Source organism: Chiloscyllium plagiosum, unplaced genomic scaffold, assembly GCF_037043375.1.
Source record: "Chiloscyllium plagiosum isolate Xiang-an unplaced genomic scaffold, Cpla_swu_hap1 HiC_scaffold_12, whole genome shotgun sequence".
Lineage (NCBI taxonomy): Eukaryota > Metazoa > Chordata > Chondrichthyes > Orectolobiformes > Hemiscylliidae > Chiloscyllium > Chiloscyllium plagiosum.
Window position 1 is genome coordinate 2,690,133 of NW_028270150.1, and position 19,290 is coordinate 2,709,422.

At 44.3% G+C, this 19,290-nt stretch overlaps 1 protein-coding gene across 4 annotated transcripts in view; it reads left to right on the forward strand.

The window, feature by feature from the left end:
• Positions 1-5,991: 5,991 nt before the first annotated feature.
• Positions 5,992-19,290, forward strand: part of LOC122555442 (cystathionine beta-synthase) — a 31,280-nt gene continuing 17,981 nt past the window's right edge. For all 4 annotated transcript variants that reach the window (XR_015758773.1, XM_043701446.2, XM_043701444.2 and 1 more), the window contains exons 1-5: positions 5,992-6,113; positions 6,745-6,908; positions 7,801-7,907; positions 16,657-16,791; positions 16,871-16,950. Coding sequence is in view for 3 of the 4 variants with exons in the window: in XM_043701446.2 (XP_043557381.1) it covers positions 6,748-6,908; positions 7,801-7,907; positions 16,657-16,791; positions 16,871-16,950 (483 nt within the window). In the remaining variant the exon portion in view is untranslated. The remainder of the gene's footprint in view (positions 6,114-6,744; positions 6,909-7,800; positions 7,908-16,656; positions 16,792-16,870; positions 16,951-19,290) is intronic.

Below are 19,290 nucleotides of genomic sequence, written 5' to 3' on the forward strand. Positions count from 1 at the left end.
AGATTTAAACAATCCTTGGATAAGCACATGGATGATGATGGGATAATGTGTGGGGGTGGGGGAAGGAGTGAGCTGAGATTAGTTCACAGGTCGGCGCAACATTGAGGGTTGAAGGGCCTGTTCTACACTGTATTGCTCTATGTTCTTAAAGGTACAGTACACCCACAACTTCATAACAATACACCAACAGGGTGGTGGCTGTACGGAGCACTTTTCACAAATAGCATGTGATACTAGTTCAGACGTTACGTTTATCTGTCTCACATTTAAAATTAAGAGACTTGGGCCCAAATCAGGTGTATGGAGTCACATATCAGCCAATCTCCCATTGAGTGGTAGAACAGGATTCAGGGGCTGAATGGCCTACTCCAGTTCATATGCATTGATTTTTGAGAGGAGACTCGAGTTGCATTTATTCTACTTTCTGTGTACAGGACACACTTGGGCAATTTCCAAATTGTTGGGTGTGTCCCAGTGTTATAACTGCACGGGAACAGGCTGGCTATGGGTTTATATATCATTTATAAATCAGTCCATATGCTTCACAGATGGATTATAAGAAATACCTGAGACTGAGCTGAGAGAGTGATATGTGAGTGATTAAAGGTTAAAGCATAGCCAACCAATCTCAGAAATGTTGTAATGCAAGTGGAATTCATTGTTGGAAAAACCAACCTGGGTCACTTATGTCCTTGAGGGAAGGAAACTGCCATCCTTACCTGGTCTGGCCTGCAGAAATGTCGTTAACTCTCAACTGCCCTCTGGGCAATTAGGGACAGGCAATAAATACAGGCTTAGCCAGTGACACTCACATCCCATGAATAAATAAAAAGAAAGAAAGTCATTCAACCTTCAAACCTGCTCCACCATTCAATATGGTCATGGCGGATCATCCAGTTCAGCCCCCTGCTCCTGCTTTCTTCCCATACCCTTTGATCCTCTTAGCCCTGAGAAGTATATCTAGTGATCTTGAGCAATGTAAATGTAATCTTGAGTTTTATATGACTGTGATAAAATACTTATCCTAATTATGTTTTAATTGGCAGCGTGCAATCTCTTCATGTGTTGACATGATCGGAAATGTTATCCAACTGACTTGGCATGGACAGAAATTTCCGCCACCTACAATCAGACCCCACCACCAGGGATATATTTCCCTCCCCATCCCTATCTACGTTCCGGAGAGACCATTCCCTCCATGACTCCCTTGTTAGGGCCAAGCTCTCCACCAATCCATACCCCACTCCCACACCTTCCCTTGCCACTGCAGGAAGTGTAAAACCTGCAACTACACCTCCCCCCCTCACCTCCATTCAAGGCCTCAGAAGGATCCTTCCACATCCCCCAGAGATTTTCCTGCACATCCAAACACCTCATCTACTGTGTCTGTTGCTCTCAATGTGGTCTCCTCTACACTGGGGAGACGGAATGCCAACTCACAGAGTGTTTCAGGGAGCATTTCTGGGAAACATGCACCAAACAACCCCATCGCCCTCGGGCTGACCACTTCAACTCCCCCCCCCCCACTTTGCCAAGGACACGCAAGTCCTGGGCCTGCTCCATCGCCAAATCCAAGCCACCTGATGCCTGGAGGAAGAACACCTCATCTTCCACCTTAGGACCCTCCAACCACACGGCATCAGTGTTGATTTAATCAGTTTCCTCAACTCCCCCCCACCTTATTCCAGATCCAACCCTCCAACTCAAGCACCATTCTTGACCGCTCTCTTGACCTGTCTTATCTGTCCATTTTCCTTCCCACCTATCACCATCACCCCACACCTGCATCTATTGCCTTCCCAGCTACCTTACCCCCTGTCTCCCCCACCCTCCTATTTATAGTTCAGTAACCTTCCCCCACCCCCCCACCCCACATACATTCCTGATGAAGGGCTTATGCCCAAAACAGTTGACTCTCCTGCTCCTGGGATGCTGCCTGACCGGCTGTGCTTTTCTTGCACCACACTTTTCAAAGCTGAGTATAAAGACTTGCTCACGGGTTATAGAGTGGATTGATTTGAAAGGTTATTATCCTCCTTGCAAATATTCAATGTTTAGGCTCACCTACATTCAGTGGCTGTGAAGCCATAAAGGGATTTGAAAACCAGGAAGAAGATTTCATGTAGACCAGCAAGCACGAGGATGATAGTTAACCCAAACCAGGACTTGGATAGCAAAGCTTTTTGGATGAGTTGAAGAATAGTATGTGGGAAGCCAGCAGTTTGTTAGAATAATCAGTCAACAAGTAATGAAGGTTTTAGTAGGAGATGGACTGAGGTGGGTATTGTCTCAATATGCAGGAGTTGGGAAGTTGGCAATTTTGCTGAGGATCTGGGGTCTGAATTTCAAAGTTGCAAAACATGTTTCAGCCTGAGCCACAGACCAAAGAGAGAATAGAGTTCAGGAAAGGACATCCTTACAATGGTTGCAATCATTCCTATACTTTAGAAAAAAATCCAGCTTCTTCAGGGTTGAATGACAGGTAATTTTGTTATTGTTTGCTGTATTTGAGTAGAATTCAACAGAATCAAAAGGGATATAGAGAAAACAAAATTTGTTCTTTTGAAAATTGACACAGACTGGGCAAATAGCCTTGCGTTATCTGTTGTAACTTTGCCAGGGATTAGATTCAAAGATGTAAATGTAACCTTGAATTTTATAACAGTGATAAAATACTTAATCTAATTATGTTTTAGTTGGCAGTGTGCAATCAGTTCACGTGTTGACATTCACATGATATATATAAATGTTCATTTATATAAATGATTTGAATATGAACATAAGAGGTACAGTTAGTAAGTTTGCAGATGACACCAAAATTGGAGGTGTAGTGGACAGCGAAGAGGGTTACCTCAGATTACAACAGGATCTGGACCAGATGGGCCAATGGGCTGAGACGTGGCAGATGGAGTTTAATTTAGGTAAATGCGAGGTGCTGCATTTTGGGAAAGCAAATCAGAGCAGGACTTATACACTTAATGGTGAGGTCCTGGGGAGGTTTGTTGAAAAAAAGAGACCTTAGAGTGCAGGTTCATAGTTCCTGAAAGTGGAGTCACAGGTAGATAGGATAGTGAAGGAGGCATTTAGTATGCTTGCCTTTATTGGTCAGTGCATTGAGTCTAGGAGTTGTGAGGTCATGCAGCTATACAAGACATCGGTTGGATCATCTAGGAGAAAGTGAGGACTGCAGATGCTGGAGACCAGAGATGAAGAATGTGGTGCTGGAAAAACACAGCAGGCCAGGCAGCATCTGAGGAGCAGGAGAATTGACGTTTCGGGCATAAGCCCTTCTTCAGGAAGGTTAGATCACTATTGGAATACTGCATTCAATTCTAGTCTAACTCTTATCAGAAGGATGGTGTGAAACTTGAAAGGGTTCAGAAAAGATTTGCAAGGATGTTGCTAGGGTTGGAGTATTGATATTCACAAATCCAGATGACACAAGTTTTCTGTACAACCACCTGATGAAGGAGCGGTGCTCCGAAAGCTAGTGTGCTTCCAATTAAACCTGTTGGACTATAACCTGGTGTTGTGTGATTTTTTTACTTTGTACACCCCAGTCCAACACCGGCATCTCCACATCATGTACAATAGCAGTAGCTTTATTATCGGACAGCCGGCGAGAGATTCAAAGCGTTTCTAAAGTAGCCGAGTGTCTACTTATAGTGACTTTTCTTCATGAATGTCTGCCTTACCCACAGAGACAGTATATTGTATAGAAATTAGACAAAGGCATATCAGTCACATCATTACATAGTTTAAAGTAGGTAATTATGAATTTACAAAGCTTGATGAATGTCGATGTCCTGTGAATGGATTACAGAAACTGATTATCGTATTGTTCATGATTATGTGTTGATAGGAAGAGATTAAGGCAGAAGGATTCTGTCTTCAGTAAATGGGGGACTCACTTACCAATGCTAATATGGAGGGGAAGTAAGACACTGGGAGCAGGAGGCATTTTAACAGGGTGGTGCCCAGAGCTATCAATCTTGTCTGGAAAGGGCAAATTCTTCTGTCTGGGGCTACAGGGAATCCACATGTGTGGCTCCAATAGGTTTTATTTCTAAGCTACAGTCCGCCTCCCCCTTCCTGAGGTGTTCTGTCTGTATTGTAAGAGTACAGGCCTTCAGTTGATACTGCAGTAAGGCCTTTAGCAGGGGAATGTTTAACCCTTGAGTCCCCAGTGTGTCCTGAAAGAAAAGCAAAGTATGGAACTGGCCCCACTGTGGCATTTTAACTTCCTCAGGTGGGTTTGAGCTATAGGGAGACGCCAAATAGACTGGGGCTATATTCCCTGGAGCGTCGGGGGCTGATGGGTGACCTTATAGAGGTGTATAAAATCATGAGGGGCATGGATAAGGTTAATAGACAAGGTCTTTTCCCCAGGATGGAGGAGTCGAACACTGGAGGGCATAGGTTTAGGGTGAGAGGGGACAGATATAAAAGAAACCTAAGGGGCAACTTTTTCACACAGAGGGTGGTACGGGTATGGAATGAACTGCCAGAAGAAATGTCTGGATTAGTGGTGCTGGAAGAGCACAGCAGTTCAGGCAGCATCCGAGGAGCAGTAAAATCGACATTTCGGGCAAAAGCCCTTCATCAGGAATACAGGCAGAGAGCCAGGGTGGGGGTGGGGAGAAAGTAGCATCGAGTACCTGGGAGTTGCAGTAGGAGAGGGACTTCCTCCTGGGAGTTGCAGTGGGAGCCAGAGGATGTGGTGGAGGCTGGTACAATTACAGCATTTAAAAGGCATTTGGATGGGTATATGAATAGGAAGGGTTTGGAGGGATATGGATTGGTTGCTGGCAGGTGAGATTAAATTAGGTTGGAATATCTGGTCAGCATGGACAAGTTTGAATGGAGAGTCTGTTTCCATGCTGTACATCTCTATGACTCGAAGTCGACATTTCGGGTGTGACCCTTCTTCAGGACTGGGGGTGGGGCAGGGGGAGCTGCAGATAAAGGTGTTGGCAGGGGCAGGGTGGTGAAGTGGAGGTAGGTGAAGACAGGCAGAGGGTACGACCTGGTTGGTCAATGGGAGGAATGAATCTGGTTGGTGGCTGGAAGGAAGGGGGAAGGGCGGGCTAGGAAGGGAGTCAGGGGATGGGAAGGGAAATTATTTGAAATTGGAGAACTCAGTGTTGAGTCCTCCAGGCTGCAAGCTGCCCAGATGGAAGATGAGGTGTTGTTCCTCCAATTTGCAGTGTGGTTCATTATGGCAATGGAGCAGGCCAAGGATGGTCATGCTGCAAAGGTGTGGGAAGGGGAATTAAATGGGTGATGATTAGGAGGTCTGGTCAGCCCCTCCAGGCCTGTCTGAGATGCTTGGCAAACCATTCCTTAAGTTTGCGTTTGGCCTCCCTGACCTACCCCTGCAACTGGAGAGCACTTCCACCAGCTCCCACTAGACCCCACCACCAAGATCATCTTCCCCTGCCCACCCCACCCCGCTCTGATTTCTCCAAGGACTGTTAACCTCCAACAGTCCTTGGTTTGTGCCACTCTCCCCACTGACCCCACCATCCCCTCCCCGAAACCCCCAGGTACCTTCCCCTGCAGCTGGAAAAGCTGCAAAACCTGCCAGTTACCACCCCCATCACCTCCATCCAGGGCCCAAGCAGTCCTTCCAGATGAGACAGAGGTTCACCTGCCTCTCCTCCAGCCTGGTGTACTGTATCTGGTGTGGTCTCCTCTACATTGGGGAGACCGAGCTAACATTTGCTAAATTGATGTAACTGACGCAGTAAATGTTTGCTGTAAACGCTGTGTCCTCCACACCCACCTGAGGAAGGAGCAGTGCTCCCTGTTGGACTATAACCGGGAATGCTGTGAGTTTTATTGTCTGACGCAGCGAAGAACAAAATCTTTATTTATATTGCTCCAGGCTTCCAACATTTTTCATGGTTTTAATCCCCCTATTTCCTGCTGCGTCCTGATTGGCTCATCCAGGAAGCGTCAGGTCTGCCTCACCAATCAGAGCAGCCCCTCGGGGGGGTGGGGCCTGAATTTGATACAAAAATCAATCGGAGGCGGATCTGGACCAATCGCCATCGAGATCTCGCCGCAGCAGCAGCAGCAGCACTCTCTCCCCGGCAGCGACCAAGCCCCAGGTACGGGGAGACTGGGGGGAGAGGGCAGGAGAGTCAGCCGTACCCCCCTTCCCGCCCCACTACCCCCCCCCCGCTGTAGAGACGGGGTGGTTTGTTGCTGATTCTGTAACAGACAGCAGCCCCTCACAGCTCTCGCTCTATCTCTATCTGGCCCGGGGTAGCCTTAGGGCTGGGGTTCACTCTGATCCTTGTCCCTGTCTCTGGGGCCCTCTCTTTTCCCCCTCCCCCCTCTCTTGCCCCCATTTCTCCCCCCCCCCCCCCTTGCCCCCATTTCTCCCCCCCCCCCCCTTGCCCCTATTTCTCCCCCCCCCCCCTTGCCCCTCTGTTTCTCCCCCCTGCCCTGGCCTCAGGACTGCAACAAACTCCCAGAAATGAATGTGGAAACGGGCAGCACGTTCAGATACAATCTGTTACTATCAAAGCTTAGCAATGGAATGGGTTAAAAGCAAGCGACAGAACTCTGAGCGTGTAACCTGATCTGTTGTCAACAAACCATTTCAGAACAACAGTAACTGGCTTCTCTGCTGCTTTCATTAAAACATTCTCACTTGCTCAGTTCAAGGGAGATAGTTTTCCTGCTGCAGTAACTCTGTCAAATGTTCTTAACTGAATCGTTGTCTTTATTTCTCAGCCCATGATGCAGTCAGAAGGAAGGCAGATGAATGGATCTCTGCAGGAGCTCTCCAATGGGATTGATGATCATGAGAGAAAATGGATTAGACCAGACCTACCGAGTAAATGCACCTGGCACCTGGGGATTGCTCAAACCCAGTCCCCCCACAACCACCAGAGTCTGTGAGTCATTCTCCCTGTGTGTGTGTGTGTCCCCAGAGGGTTAATGACCTCTACACCCAGTTGCTGAGTGCTCTCCCTTACTTTGTCTCTGTATTTAGGAGCTCGGTCTGTCACCCCAATGCCAGTTCTGGATCTATTTAAATCAGATTATTTTTAACTGAAGTATTGTGATCAATGAGACTGTAATTTGTGTCAGAGTCTGATAGGTCCATGCCCCCCCCCCAGCATTCCTCCTGGTTGGCTCATTGCTGATCCACCTTCATGTGATTGGACCTGTGACACACTCCCCCATGTGGCACTGCTGTGGATTGGTCGAGCAGATTTGGGTGGCTGTGCCATGTTCCCCCACACCCCCATTGCCACCCAAACATGGCCCATTGAGCCCCAGTAACAGAGGGCCTGATCCCAGGCACCACAATCACGGCCCATCCAGTACAAGGATAGCAGGCTCATCAAGTCTGTACTCTCAATAAAACCCGATGAGGCAAAAAGATGGCGTGGAGTTAACCCACTGAGGAACAGAGAGATTAATCATTCCCCAGGCCAGGCTGAGGAATTCCAGGGGGAAATAAGAGCAGGAGGGGTTATTGTGCTAAATGGCTTTCTGCGGTGTACAAAGTTTAAAAAATCAGACAACAGCAGGTTACAGTCCAACAGGTTTAATTGGAAGCACTAGCTTTCGGAGCGACGCTCCTTCATCAGACTATCACCTGATTAGTCTGATGAAGGAGCGTCGCTCCGAAAGCTAGTGCTTCCAATTAAACCCGTTGGACTGTAACTTGGTGTTGTGATTTTTTTTAACTTTGTACACCCCAATCCAACACCAGCATCTCCATATCATTTCTGCGGTGTGATTGCTTGCTGTTTGTAATCTATTTCCGTGTCTTCACAGGCCATCGACTCCTGACATCCTGCCCAATATTCTCAACAAAATTGGCAACACCCCAATGGTTCGCCTGAACAAGGTCCCTCAAGCTCATGGGCTGAAGTGTGAGCTCTGTAAGTATCTGAGCAGGCAGCGAGCAGCTACTCCCCCCTGAGGAGTGTGTGTTCACTTTTATGTGGCTTCTCTTCATGATAAATTGGGCACAGTCACACAGAAATCACATTAAGATGAGTTGTGGAAGGCAAATAGAGTATTGGCTTTTATGGTAAGGAGATGGAGTATAAAAGTTGTATGAAATATTTCCAGGTGTGGGTCATTCAGCCCATCAAAGCTGCTGTGCCATTTAATGTCATAGCTTATCTGAGTGTGGCCCCAACTTTGTCTAATCTACCTCCTGCATCAACCAAGAATTTAACTCAGTCAGTGATCCAGTCTCCACTGTTGTTTGGGGAAGCGGATTCCACAGATCAACAGCTCTCTGAGACTACATTACTTGTTATCTCCATCTCAAATGTGAGATGCCTCATTTTTAAACTGTGTCCCCTTATTTTCTCCAGTCCCTCTCCCACCAGGGGAAACATTCTATCAATATCCATTTTGTCAAATCCCCTCAGGATCAGATATGCTTCAATAAAATCACCTCTCATTCTATTAATCTTCAGTCAATGCAGATAATCTCTTCATCCCAGCAGTCAATCAAGTGAAAGTTCTCTGAACCTCTTCCAACACACTTCTACCCTTCCTTAAACAATGAGACCGGTAATGTACACAGTGTTCCAGGTTAACATCCCATTCACATTTCCTGACTCTCAGACTCTGTTCCTTCTGCAATGAACACCAAAATCCCAATTTATCTTCCTCATGGATAAAAGCAAATTACTGCGGATGCTGGAAAATCTCAGCAGGTCTGGCAGCATCTGTAAAGCTTTGACAAAGGGTCAGTTAGACTCAAAACGTCAGCTCTTTTCTCTCTTTACAGATGCTGCCAGACCTGCTGAGATTTTCCAGCATTTTCTCTTTTGGTCACCTTCCTCATGGCTTGCCTCGCTTGTATTCTAACCTTGCATGATACACATTCTAGCGCACCCAGATTGATCTGTACCTCTGAGTTCTATACAATTTTATTTCCATTTAAATTACTTACTGCTTTTTTAACTCTTCGAGCCAAAATGGTGAAGTTGACATTTTCCCATGTAAACTCCAAAGGTTTGTCCACAGCTTTAACCTGTCTGTATTCCTTTGCACATTCCTCTCATCCCTTTCACCACTTGCTTTCCAACCTAAGACAGATGTTAGAGGCAGATTCTTCACTCAGAGAGTGGTAAGGGCGTGGAATGCCCTATCTGCTAATGTAGTCAACTCAGCCATATTAGGGAGATTTAAACAATCCTTAGATAAGCACAAGGATGATTTTGGGATAGTGTAGGTGGACGAACTGAGAATAGTTCACAGGTTGGTGCAACATCGAGGGCTGAAGGGCCTGTTCTGCGCTTTGTTGTTCTGCGCTGTACTGTTCCATGCTCTCTAGTTTTGTCATTAGCAATTTAAATAACCAGACTTTCCATCCCTTCAGCCAAGTCATCGATATCAATTGGATGCAGGTCGGGCCCAGCACTGATTTCATACCAGTTCACAAGTTACAGCTTGCCTGCCCAAAAATGATCCAGTTCACCTTACTGTTTCTGCTAGTTAACGTAATCCTCTAGCCATATTAATGCTACTCCCTACAAAACAAGCTTTCTGCAGTAACCTTTGTGTTAACTGACCAAATGTCTTCTGGAAATCCAATGCACCACATCTAGAGGTTTTTAATTTAAGGGATGTGGATGTTGCTGCCTGGGCCAGTATTTATTACCCGTCCCTAACTACCCCCTTGAGAAGGTGGGGGTGAGCTGCTGTCTTGAACTACTGGAGTCCACCTGCTGTGGGTTGCCCCACAATGCCCTGAGGCAGGGAATTCCAGGACGTTGACCCAGTGACAGTGAAAGAAAGGCGAGATATTTCCATGTCAGGATGGCGAGTGGCTTGGAGGGGAACTTGAAAGTGGTGCTGTTCCCATATGTCAGCTACCCTTCTTTGGTGGCTTCACCTGGTTGACACCTCACCTTCAGGTCTGCCTGATGCTGCTGTTGGCATGCCCTCCTGCACTCTCTATTGAACCAGGGTTGATCCCCTGACTTGATGATGGGTGGGTGGGGGCCATAATGTTACAGGTTATGTTGCTGATGGTGGCCCACAGCACCTCATGGATGCCCAGTCTTGAGTTTGTCAATCTGTTCAAAGTCTGTCCCATTTAGCATTGTGATAGTGCCACACAACACATTGGAGGGTATTGTCAATGTGAAGGTGGGACTTTGTCTCCACGAGGACCATGTTGTGGTTACTCTTAATGATACTGTCATGGACAGATGCAGCTGGCAAGTTGGTAAGGATGAGGTCAAGTATGTTTTTCCCTCTTCAACAACAAAAACAGAAATTGCTGTAAAATTTCCACGGGTCTGCATCTGTGGGAAGGAAGAAGTGTTAACATTTCCGATCCAGTGAAGTGTCTCACAGAAATGAGGAGAATGTGAAAACTCCTCACAGACCGTGGCCAAGGGTGGACTTCAACCGGTTCCCTGACACTGAAGCTAACCACTGAGCCATTGTCTCACCCATGTCATCTTCTGCTATGGAAAGGATGTTGTGAAACTTGAAAGGATTCAGAAAAGATTTCCAAGGATGTTGCCAGGTTTAGAGGGTTTGAGCTATAGGGAGCGGTTGAATAGGCTGGGGCTGTTTCTCCTGGAGAATCGGAGGCTGAGGGGTGACCTTATAGAGGTTTATAAAATCATGAGCAGCATGGATAGGGTAAATGAGGTCTTTTCCCAGGGTGGGGTGAGTCCAGAACTAGAGGGCATAGATTTAGGGTGAGGGGAAAGATATAAAAGAGACCTAAGGGGCAATTTTTTCATAGAGGGTGGTACAGATATGGAATGAGCTGCCAGACATTTTTATATCCCCAACATCCGATCATCCCATTGGTTCGATATTGGCAAAACAACAAATTCATACTTGATTGGGTTTAGTAACCTGGGCATAATTTAAACCAATTGGTTAAATCTGAATTGTTGTCAAAACAGCAACCAAAACTCTGGTGTCCATTTCACAGCCAAATGTTACATATTTTCAATTTTTCAGGATGCTCTGGGACTGCTATCTAGTCATATACACAGGTGATTGTAAACTCTCAGTTCAGAGCAACATTCGCTCTCTTTAAAGGTACAATACATGTCTTCACATAACAGCTTCCCCCCCCCCCCCCCCCCACTTAAAAGATGGCTTTTTTTTCTTTGTTCTTAATCCCATTCCAATGAAATACATAAGTCATTAATCTAAATTCATATTAATTTCTGCATATATATAAACATTGGAGTCTGTCCAATCTTGTCTATATTTTATCCTTTAAATTAATGATGATGTATGTATCACACTTTTATGATCTGCAACATGTACAATTTTAGAAGTCTATAACATAAGACTCCAATTAAGTAGTCTAATATTCTTGTTTTTAAAGCGTTCTAAGAATGTAAGAGGATTGTGGTCAGTGTACACAACTGTCTCTGACGCATTGTTCATGACATCAACATTAAAGTGTTGTAAGGCCAGTACCAAACTCAGTAGTTCCTTTTTGATGGTAGAGTATTTTCTCTTGTGAGTATTGAGTTTCTTTGAAAAGTAGCCAATTGGCCATTCAATTCCATCGTCATCTTCCTGTGGCAGTACAGCTCCAACTCCTATATCACTAGCATCGAATACAAATTTGAAAGGTTTCAAAACAAAAAGACTGGTGCAATTGTTATTATGCTTTTAAATTCTCAGATGCCTCCTGGCATTGTTCTTCTTTAATAAATCTGTTGCGGTGCCACCACGCTGCTGAAGTTTGGAACAAACTTCTGGTTGAATCCACTTAGACCTAAAATTCGAAACACCTCACTCAGAGGTTGGTTGTAGAAATTCCTCGATGGCCTTCACCTTTGCGTTCCTTGGGGTCAACCTTCAATGACTGATGTTATGTCCCAAAACATCACCTCTGCCTTCACGAATTTGTTCCTCTTTAAGTTTATTACCAGTTTCGCTTCTCAAAATCGTTCAAAGAGCTCTGCCAACTGTATCATGTGATCTTTCCATGACTCGCTAAAGATCACTACATTATCCAGATAAACTACACCGTTTGTTAACCCAGCCACAACTCTGTTCATGGTTCTTTGGAATGTGTTTGGTGTATCCTTACTCCAAAGGGCATCACTTTGCATTGGTATACCTCATTTGGGGTTACAAACACAGAAACGTCTTCTGCTTTCTCTGATAATGGTACCTGCCATTAACCACACAGTAAGTCCAACTTTGTGATCATGATTTGGAGATGCCAATGTTGGACTGGGCTGTACAAAGTTAAAAATCACACAGCACCAGGTTATAGTCCCACAGGTTTAATGGAAGCACACTAGCTTTCAGAGCGATGCTCCTTCATCAGGTGATAGCGGAGGATATAATTCAGTGTGATGTAACTGAAATTATACATTGAAAAATACCTTGATTGTCTGTTGAGTCTTTCATCTGTTCGAATACCATGATAGTTTCACTTCTTTCATGTGTAAATCACAAAACCTTTTTAAAAGTTGCATTCTCAGGTTAGCTGTAACAATGGGTGTTAGCTAGACAATATGTTCTGTGTTCTCTGTCTATGCCACAATGTTTAGATTAGAATAAATCTAAAAAGTGAGATAACAGAGCTTTACATGAATTCATGCAGTTTTTGAGCAAAGTACAATGTAACTCTGCAAGTACAAATTCACCCCACAAAATGTGCATGCATGTGGATCTTTGTGTGTGTGTGTAGTGAGTTTAGAGTGTCTTAAGTCTATGAGGGGTGCATGGGAGTGTGTGTGTGTCTAGAGTGGGGGGTTGTGAGTGTCTGTGAGAGTGTATATATGTGCATGAGTGTAGAGTGGTCTAAGTCTGAGAGGATGCCTGTTTGTGTGTTTAGTGCAATGGTGATCACCTGTAATGTGACATGAACCCAAGGTCCCGGTTGAGGCCCTCCCTATGGGTACCGAACTTAGCTATCAGCCTCTGCTCAGCCACTGCTGGCCACTCCTCGACAACCCAGACAGACACACACAGATAGTTAAAGACCCACATGCACACATATTTTGTGGGGTGAATTTGTACTTGCAGAGTTGCATTGTACTTTGCTCAAAAACTGCATGCATTCATGTAAAGCTCTGTTATCTCACTTTTTTTAGATTGATTCTAATCTAAACTTCTTGGCATAGACAGAGAACACAGGGTGCTAATACCCATTGTTAACAGCTAACCTGAGAATGCAACTTTTAGAAAAAAGGTTTTGTGATTTACACATTAAAGAGGTGAAACTATCATGGTATTCAAACAGATGAAAGACTCAACAGACAATCAATTTTTCAATATATAATTTCAGTTACATCACACTAAATTTTTGCTATAAATTCTGTGCCTTAGAATTGAGCCCTCCACTATCACCCGATGAAGGAGCGTCGCTCCGAAAGCTAGTGCTTCCAATTAAACCTATTGGACTATAACCTGGTGTTGTGTGATTTTTAACTTTGTGATATAAGTGTCTTGTCCAACTTTCTCTATACAGTCCTCCAATCTTGGCATTGGATTTGAGTTTCTTTTTTTTTTGTTGCAGCATTAACCTTCTGATAGTCCACACGATCATTGAGTCTGATCCAGTTTGGGAACTAACACAATTGGCGAGCTCCACTCACTGACTCTGTTCGATGATATCTTAGTATTGCATCCAATTCTTTGTGGACCTGCGCGGCTTTAAAAGAATTAAGTCTGTAGGGGTGATGTTTTATCGGAACAGCATTCCCTATTTCTACCTCCTACACAATAGCATATATCCTCCTACTGCTGCAACAAACCTTGCAACTGGGTCCTTTGCTCCTGAGACAGATAGTTCACTAACCTAGCCCACTCCTCAAGGACTTCCTCATTGTTTAATGTATTTTGAGGTACATCAAACTCCACACCATCTGGATTTGATTCCTCACTCTGTGGGGCAGTAACTAACACCTGTTTCTCCAGTCCCTTCTCTCTATTATAATGTTTTCATATATTCACATGACATATTTGATAGTTTTTTTTTCCCTATCCGGCATCTTTACCAGATAATTTACCTGACTCAACTTTTTCTCAATTTGATAGGGACCATTAAACTTGGCTTTGAAGGGATCTCCTACCACTGGTACCAATACTAATATGTTATCCTCTTGGGAAAGCATCCAAATTTAAGTTTGTATCTGCCACCTGCTTCATTCTATGCTGTGCCCTCTTCAGGTGCAGTTTAACTAACTCAGCTACCCAATTTCATCTCTCCCTCCCTGCCGATACATAATCCAAGTGTGAGATCCCCGACTTCGGTCCTGTCAAACTTTCTTTAATTTCAAAGGTCCTCTCACTTCGTGTCTGAATGTTAAATCAAAGGGAGTAAACGGAGTTGATTCATTTGAGGCATCTCTAAAGGCAAACAATACGAATGGGATACCTTTATCCCAATCATTCGGGTAACCCTGACAGTACGCTCTTAACATGGTCTTCAGGGTCTGATGCCACTTTTCTAAAGCTCCCTGGGCTTCAGGATTGTACGCACTGGACTTCAAGTGTTGTATACCTAAGCTATCCATGACTTCCTTAAACAACCTAGCAGTAAAGTTAGACCCTTGGTCTGACTGAATCTCTCTGGGTAGCCCATACCACATGAAGAAAGCTACTAAATCTCAACCACCCCTTTTTTTTGCCTTTAATATTCCATAATGGAATCGCCTCCGGAAATCCGATCGACATGTCCGTTAATGGTTAGCAAGTATCAGTTCCCACTTTGTTTTAGGGAGGGGACCTACACAGTCAATCATAACCCGTGTAAAAGGTTCTTTGAATGTAGGAATTGGCAACAAAGGGGCTGGTTTTATTACTGCCTGTGACTTACCCACCATTTGGCATGTATGACACATGATAAAAGTTAACCACATCCTTGTACATCCCAGGCCAATAGAATTGCTTTTGTACCTTAGCCTGAGTCTTTTGTACCCCTAGATGACCTCCTACAGGTAGTTCATGTATTACCTGTAACACCACCTGTCTGTGTGCTACCAGCAATATATCTACTATTGTCTTGTTTGCAACTGAAGGTTTTCTAATTGTACTGCACTTGTCTGTTTCTCTGACGTACCTACGTGCTTGACCAACTCCATTACAATTTCAGTTTTCCTTTTGAACCTGGTTAAACCCAATTCTAACCTATGTCCTTCCTCTGTCTTTCTAAACTTTCTTGGCAAATTTGGGAAGCATCTTGAAACTCTAGAACCTCTTTAGCAATCTTAAGAACCATTTCTCTCTTTTAATTTAACCAACCACAAGTAACTGAAATTAAACAAATTGTCTCACCTACGTTTTATTTAAAGGTCTCTGACGCTAATTAGCAAATGTTTAAATCAGTTGGGATCTTTTGTACCACCAAATCTGTTCAAATGCGTCCAAATCTCAGATTTTCTGTCTTAACCTGTCCAAATCTCTGACCCTAGCTCCCAAACTGTTATGACATGGGTGGCGAACCCCTTTCTTAATTAAATCAAACACCCAGAAAAACTCACCTCGCCGTGTAATCTGTTAAAATGAGTGACCGGGAACTCTCAAATTCCACAATTTAAAGAAGATAATATTAATTTATTCTTTAACTCTAAAAGTGAAGTAAACTTTAAGTAACAACTTGTCACAACTCTAAGCCCCCCCCCCTTTCTTTTAACTGCCTCCAAATCTTAACAATATGCTGTTCCAATAAGACACTTATTAAAATTACATCAACTTAATTTCAAACCACACAGCCATTGTTGTCTCCAGCATCAGTCGTCTTCCGGCTGAAGATCTCCCTGAGCAGCCATCTTTCTTTTTACTGCAAATATCTTTCATATGAAAGGGTACCTTTTGATAGTGTTTCCTAATGTCTTGGGTCTCTTTCAATGGCAGTTGCTCTGTCTTCAATTTTCAAAATGCCTGCATTTTTATATCCCCAAATTGGATCATCCCATTGGTTCGATGATGGCAGAATGATAAATTCAAATTTGATTGGGTTTTAGTATCCTGGGGCATAATTTTAATTTGGTTAAATTTTAATTGTTGTCAAAACAGCAACCAACTGTGGTATCTACTTCACAACCAAATGTTAACATATTTTCAGTTTTCCAGTACACTGAGACTGTTCATGTAAGCTCTGTGCAGAACAGCATTCACTCTCTCTCAAAGGTACAATTCACGCCTTCAACTTCATAACAAAGGGAATATAAGAAGCTGATTCGAGGTGGTGTTTAGCTTTTGATTGACTAGAGAGTCATCTGGCATTGGCAGAAAGAGTGGAGGCGGCAAGCAAATTAGGTGTGATCTTATTAAATGGCAGAGCAGATTGATGGGCTGAATGGTCACTTTCTACTCCAGAATATGTACCTGATACACAGCTGCCTCTCATAGGGGTTGCCTGAAATCTCTCTTGAACTCAGCCCTGAGGCCTCTTGAACTCTGCCTCCCTGAAACTAGCTTAAGGACACCATGTCAAATCCAGCCCTAACGTCCCACACCCTCTCTGGGTGCTGCAGGCCCATGTACAATCCATCCCACCCTCCCTTATCCAGGGTAGTACTGAGTCTCTAACCCCCAGGAATGCCAGGACCCCACACCCCATCTTCCTGAGAGTTTGCTCCTCCCTGTAGCTCAGTCCTATACTGGGTGACTGGAAGGTGACCCTGGGTGAACGTTGCTGACTTCATATTGGTTTGGTTTCAGTGGCAAAGTGTGAATATTTCAACGCTGGGGGCAGCGTGAAGGATCGTATTGCCTTGAGGATGGTGGAAGAGGCAGAAAAGGCTGGAGATCTGAAACCTGGTGATACCATCATTGAGCCAACCTCTGGAAACACGGGTAGGTTGTTATCCAATAGTTATCCATTGACCGTTCCCCCAGTGAACAGTTGCTCATGAATGATGTATGTTCCTTACAGGGATTGGGCTGGCATTGGCTGCTGCTGTTAAAGGATATCGTTGCATTATTGTTCTTCCAGAGAAGATGAGCACAGAGAAGGTAAAAGCAAGTCAGCCAGGGTGGGGAGAGGGTGGGAATGGGGAATACAGATCCATCCTTTACGAAATCATGGTATCACGGTGTTTGAAAGCAGACCCTTTGGAACATATTAATTTTTAAAATTGGAATACCAAGGATGCTGGAAGCTGGAATAAACATCAAGTCCATGTAAATTCTGTGACATGAGCAGACATTGGCTGAGTGGGATAGTCACTCAACTCATAACCCAGAGATCCAGGTCATGTTCTGGGGCGGGAGATTTGTTTTTGTTAATTCATGTGGGAATATGGGCTTTGCTTACTGCTTGTCTCTAGTTGCCTTTGAGATGGTGGGAGTGAGCTGCCTTCTTGAACTGCCGCAGTCCACCTCCTCTGTTGACCCACAATGCCCTTTGGGAGGGAATTCCATGATTTTGACCCAGTGACAGTGAAGGAATGGTGACATATTTCCAAGTTGGGATGGTGAGTGGCTTAGAAGGGAACTTGTATCTGCTTATTCTTCTAGATGGAAATGGTCATGGGTTTGGAAGGTGCTGTCTAAGGATCTTTTGTGAATTTCTGCAGTGCATCATGTACCCCCTGCTGCTACTGAGTGCCAGTGGTGAATGAAGTGGATGTTTACGGATGTGGTTCCAATCAAGCAGGTTGCTTTAACCTGGATGGTGTCAAGCTTTTTGTGTTGTTTGAGCTGCAGCCATCCAGGCAAGTGGGGAGTATTCCATCACACTCCTGACTTGTGCCTTGGGGATGGTGGACAGGCCTTGGGGACTCTGGAGGAGAGTTGCTTGCTGCAGCATTTCTCACCCCTCTCCTGGTCTTGTAGCTACTATTTATATCATTAGTCTAGTTGAGTTTCTGTACAATAGTAACTCTTGAGATGTTGATTGGTAATCTGCTGAATGTCAAGGAGTGGTGGTTAGATTGTCCTTTACCGGTGATGGTCGTTGCCTGGCATGAATGTTACTTGTCAGCCCAAGCCTGGATATTATCCAGATCTTAGGCAAAAGTGAGGACTGCAGGTGCTGGAGATCAGAGTCCAGATTACAGCAGGTCAAGCAGCATCCGAGCAGCAGGAAAATCGATGTTTTGGGCAAAAACCCTTCATCAAGAATGAGTCCATTGTCCAGATTGCTTCAGTATCTGAGGAGTGATGAACATTGTGCATGTTAGGTGAACATCCCCACTTCTAACCTTATGGAGGGAGGGTCATTGAAGCAGCTGAAGATGGTTGGCCCTAGGACATTACCCTGAGGAACTCCTGCAGAGATGTCCTGCCAGGGCAAATAGTTCAAATTCCCTTTTTGAAGATTAATGTAAATTCCATTAACAAATCTGGAAAATGAAACTAGTCTTAATGGCAGTGACCACCGAAGTATTATCTGTAACAAGGAGAAATCTGCATTAATTTGGAAGAGTTGGTGCAGATTTCTGAAGGGAAAATAATGTTTAACCTGTTGAAGATTTTTTGACCCTGTTACCTCTTCAGTGAGGGTAATGCTATTGATGTGGTGTACATGGATTTCTAGAAGACATTTGATACGGTGCCACACAATAGACTTAAGGAAAGTTATAGGTCATGGTATGAGGGACATTGGCAACATGGATACAACAAAGAGGACGGCAGTGTAGAACTTTAAGAGGACCTTAAGTGAAGTGGCAAACAAATGGCAGATAAAGTTCAATGTAGAGAAGTGAGAGATGATGTCAGGACATGGACAGATAGTATAAAAAGAGACCTTTTCTAATGGGGAATATACAGGAACAGAAATACCATGTGTGTGCATATGGATGAGTCAAGATGGCAGGGTTAATAAACTGTATAGTCCTGTAGAACTTGAGACACCCTTTAGATCTGAGCTAAAGGACATGAATGCATTGGAGAGAGTGTGAAAGGGGTTATAGAGTCATATAGCATGGAAACAAGCCCTTGGGTCCAAATATGCCACCCATGTTCACCAATTAAACTAGTGCCACTTGCCTTGGTTTGGCCCATATCCCTCCCATTCATGAACTTCCCCAAATGTCTTAAACGTTGTAATTGTACCTGTATCCACCACTTTCTCTGGCAGTTCATTCCACCATGAACTACACTCAACATAAAAACGTTGCCCCTCATCATTTTTCAATCTTTCTCCTCTCGCCTTAAAAATATGCCCCCTAGTTTTGAAATCCCTACCCTACTGCCAGTCACCTTATCCATGCCCCTCATGATTTTACAAACCTCCTATAAGGTCACTCAGCCTCTGACACTCCAGGGAAAACCAGCCCTAGCCCTATTTTTATAACTCAAACCCTCCAGTTGTGGCAACATTCTGGTAAATATTTTCTGAATCTTCTCCAA